Source organism: Homalodisca vitripennis, chromosome X (assembly GCF_021130785.1).
Source record: "Homalodisca vitripennis isolate AUS2020 chromosome X, UT_GWSS_2.1, whole genome shotgun sequence".
NCBI classification, from domain to species: Eukaryota; Metazoa; Arthropoda; class Insecta; order Hemiptera; family Cicadellidae; genus Homalodisca; species Homalodisca vitripennis.
The window spans coordinates 149,481,508-149,486,039 of NC_060215.1; the positions used below are offsets into that span (position 1 = coordinate 149,481,508).

General features: G+C 35.6%; 1 protein-coding gene across 1 annotated transcript; it reads right to left on the minus strand.

Annotated features, from left to right (window-relative positions):
- On the minus strand, nucleotides 1-2,123 carry LOC124370001. Its single transcript, XM_046828266.1, has 2 exons — nucleotides 370-2,123; nucleotides 1-213 (listed from the first exon to the last, which is right to left on the minus strand). The coding sequence occupies exons 1-2, from the start codon at nucleotides 1,546-1,548 to the stop codon at nucleotides 76-78; spliced, it is 1,317 nt and encodes a 438-aa protein (XP_046684222.1). The 5' UTR covers nucleotides 1,549-2,123; the 3' UTR covers nucleotides 1-75.
- Between the last annotated feature and the right edge of the window lie 2,409 nt (nucleotides 2,124-4,532).

The window sequence follows — 4,532 nt, forward strand, 5'->3', positions numbered from 1 at the left end:
ATTACTACAAATGTTGTGCTTTACTTGAAATTAGTTTATAAATTCAATTTACATAGTTTTGTATTGTTATAAAATTTATTCATGTTCATTGGCGTCATCATCAACCGCTCCAGTAGGCCAAGTTCTGCGCTCTTCATAAAATGTTAAGAAATCATGTGGTATGTACTTGATTAGTTTTCCCAAATCCTGAAGCTTTTGTTCTTTGATTGGAACCTGAAAAAAAGACTTCATTGGAGAAAGTATTTGTATTTTAATATATCAAACCTTTAACATGAACTTTAGGCTCTATGGTTAACTAAGTTAATGTAAGTGTGCATAGCCAATGGACATCACAGATATATTATCTTAAAAACAGGTAAGTAGTCTTACCTTTCCGTTGTAGACTCTGTTTGTTGGTAGGGGTACATCAACAATGTTAGGCTTATTTAACTTGAAAGTCATATGAACCACAGCATCGATAAACTCAGAAGTTTTTAAATAGCCTTTTCTCTCACTATCGACAGTAAAGTGCCTGCATTTGCTGATAGAAAATGGTGTCTTACTTTCAAGGCTTTTAGGTAACTTAGTAAAAAACTCGGGCCACCAGTTCTTACAGTCAAGTATGTCTTCGTTTTTAACTTCAATAACTTTATACGTTGGAACTTCTTTCTTTGCACTTTCTATGATGTCCTTGTACTGGTCCGGGGAGTAAATTCGATCGTGTCGCCTTACAGCTCTCTTAATGACTGCAAATGTGCGGTCACATGGCATGAAGCTATGGCCTCTTATTGGGAAATACTGATGAATGATTTTAAATCGATTATTCATCGTCAAAGCAGTGAGAACTCTACATAATGTGTGGTTTCGGTTTTGTCCACCGCAAGCGTCACTGAAGACGTGAAGTTCTGTTACTGTATTAGGGATGAAGTTTTCCACATAGTTTAGTATAAATGAGGCTACTTCATCAGGTCCTTTATTGGCAATACCTTCAGGGTAGTTGTAAAAAACTGCAGTGTCATTTTTTAAATCAAAAATTTTAAAAACGTAATACCAGAGTTTTCTTAAGTAGAACATTTCTTGAACGGGCAAATGTGGCAGTGGTAAGTTCTGCATGAAGTCAAAAACAATACCCATAACTTCAGGTTTAGCTTTACTAAGTTCTTTTACTTCTTGCAGCTTTGAAAAAAACTTTTTGGCTCGTCTTTTATGTACTACAAACTCCGCTGCTGCTGTGCGCTTAGCGTTGTCGTTGAGAGTTTTTGATTTTATTTTTGTCTGTAATTCCTCACATGTCGAACAAACATCCACTTGGGGCCTACCAAATCTGTATCCAAAGTTGTCTCTGAAATATTTCAAGAAGTACTCATACTTAACTATATTTTTCAAGTCTTCGTGCTTTTCAAGAAACATATCGTGCATTTTCCTCACAGTGAGAGTCGCATCCAAATAAGTAATAGGCATTTTAGTGTAATGAGTACTATATTTTGGGAAACTGTTGATATGTTCATCTATTTTTCTCAATACATCAGGTGACAAAACATTTCCACGATTTACATGTTTCCCTCTCATGTCAACGGGGGTTGTACCACTAATCAGAAATTTTGTTAACCTCAAAACTACTTTGTGAGAAATGGAATGAAGGCTAATAAAAGCCTTTCGACAAACTTCAATACGCTCACCATTCAATAATACAAAATATTTAAATGAAAAGTTATGTTTCTTTGACTGTGGAGTTAATGGCCTATGTCTAGCAACATCATGTTTTCAATACATGCCATTAAAAATGTATCCTGCTCATTTTTAGGCTTTCCATCATAGAGCATTGCAATAATACTCATTTGGTCGTTTTCAGTAATAAATTCCATGCATTTTTTTCTACAGCCACATTCTGGTCCAGTTACTTTGGCCTTAACAAACACACCTTTTGAGGTTACAAATTCCTTACCATGTCGCCTGGCATGTTTTTCCTTTTCCTTTATGTGTTTTTCTTTATTCACTCTTCCTTTCTTCCTTCTAGGTTCTCCATTCTCTGAGTTTCCACTCTCTGATTCAGACATCACTACACTTAAAACTATCACTAAAACCTCAGTAATTACTGTTTTAAACAGTTTAACACAATTCTTGAATTCAACTAATTAAATAACCAATAAAATCCAAAGGAAACAGATTGTAAACAAACAGTGCAGAAGTCAGCTGTTTAGTTCAAGAAAAGATCCACAGAGAAATAAAGTGTTGATTTGAGTGGAAAAAGGAACATATTCCAGGAATATGTCCCTTTTTCCACTCAATGTCTCAGTGTGCTGTTCTAATGCCCATTACAGACTATAGGAATATGTTCCTTTTTGCATTCAACAGATGAATCTCTCTTTAAATGACAAAATGGCTATCTCAACTCATTTCATGATTAATATGGAATATGTTCCTTTTTCCACTCAGCGATTCAATTGATTTCATTATAACATTTTAACAATGACCGTCAGTAAAACAAAATTGTTACCAATCACATTGAGGAATGTGAGTGAGCTACCCGCGGAGCTGCAATTAGCGCTACATTCGTGTGCCGACTTGGCTAACACCGCCTGTCACTGACTCCCTATCAAGAGGGTGGACCAGTACAATGTATATAACCCTCTCCAGCATAAGGTATACTTATTGACAAAAACTTAGATGAGAACCGCACATTAATTATTTAAAATCTAAACTTAGAAAAATTATTTACGTGTTTTGTCAGTTAGAACAAATTTTTAAATTATAATGAATGAAAACTGTTTATTTTGCATATGTTCAGTCTATTTAACAATATGGAATCATAGCATAGGGAGGGGTGCTCAAAACCACCATTTATCCATTAAATGTTATTTAGAAATCAATTAAATGAAATGAAATATGCCTTTATTCAAGAGGCGGAGTTAGGGCTATTTAGCCCTCTCTACCACTCAACCTCACATAATATACAGATTAGGATAAGGTATACATATTTACATTTAATTACCTTAAAACTATAACAAATTACATTTTAAATTTAACCAAAATATATACTACTATGTAATAATTAAAAATCAAATTTATCAGCTTAATATGTAGAAAAATTTTAAACAAAGATAAATTAAAACTTAAATTAACAATTTACTTTTCAAAGAATTTCTTGTTATTGCTACATTCATTCTCTCAAACACACAGCCTGACCACAAGCACGCCACGAGCACCGCCACCCGTCACCCCTACAGACCGCCCAGCAACAAGTCCCTGACCCCCCCCCCCAAAACGAGCTCGACCTTCTATAATACGGATATTATCAGGAAGACAGTTCCAGAGGCGACATGCCTGAACAGTGAACGACTTAATGAAGAAGTTCAATCGATGAAAAGGAATTGAAAGTAACGTGGATCCCCTTCTCGTAGGTCGTTCACTTATATCGGAAATAAATTTGAAATTTTTGGACAGGTAAACAGGTGACTTGTTTCTGATAACTGAATGTAGAGTTGAAAGAATGTGAAGTTGTTGAAGTTTCAGAAGCGATAGCTGTTTGAAAAATGGAGTCACATGCTCATAACGTCTGAGATTGAAAATAAATCTGATACAATAGTTTTGAGCACGTTGAAGCCTGTCCGAAAGCTCAACAGTCATGTCACTGATCACAGCATCACAGTAGTTGAAGTGTGGCAGTATGAGACTTTTAACCAGCATAACCTTGACACTGAACAGTAGATATAAAGCAAAACGCTTTAAACTGTGAATACCAGCAAATACTCTATTACACGTTACCGTAACCTGGTCATTCCACTTAAGACTTGAGCTCATAGTAAGACCAAGATTTTTTAATTTGTTTTGAAAATTTAGTACATGGTTATTGAGTTTAAGTTTTGGTGCAATGTTGAAGTCCAAACGGTCGATCAATCTTGGGTTTCCCAATACCATTGCCTGCGTTTTGTCTTTATTTAATTTCAGCCCATGTTTATTTGCCCAACAAGCAATTGATTCAATGTCTTGATTGAGTAGAACCATAAATGTGCTCAATTCATCAGGCGAACAGTGTACGTAAATTTGTAAATCATCGGCATAAAGATGAAACTTAGAGTGCCTTATAATAGATGTAACGTCATTAATATAAATTGAGAACAATAGGGGTTCAAGAACAGAGCCCTGTGGAACACACCGTGTTACGGTTTTCAATTCAGTTATTTTTTCCCTTTCTTTGACACATTGCTGTCGCCCAGTAAGATACGATTTGATCCAGTTAACACACCCATCGGAGAAACCATACTTCTTCAATTTGATGAGGAGAAGGGGGTAATAAACACAGTCGATGGCTTTGGAAAAGTCAAAAAGCAGTAAAATGGTGATTAGTCTCTTGTCCATTGCCAATCTGATATCATCAGTGATTTTAATTAGGGTTGTGGTGGTGCTGTGATTAGGCCTGAATCCAGACTGGTATTTAGATAAGATGTTATAGGTATTCAGATAAGATTAAATTTGTTGATGTACCACTCTTTCAAGGCATTTGGAGAGACAAGGGAGAATACTGATTGGACGTAGGTCAGAAGGGGATTGCA

What these genes read in the sequence shown, in the direction of transcription:
- LOC124370001 (XM_046828266.1), bottom strand. Translation starts at nt 1,548, where the DNA reads ATGAGAGGGAAACATGTAAATCGTGGAAATGTTTTGTCACCTGATGTA. An exon ending in ACAGAGTCTACAACGGAAAG is followed by an intron (nt 214 to 369) that starts GTAAGACTACTT and finishes TCTTTTTTTCAG; the next exon opens with GTTCCAATCAAAGAACAAAA.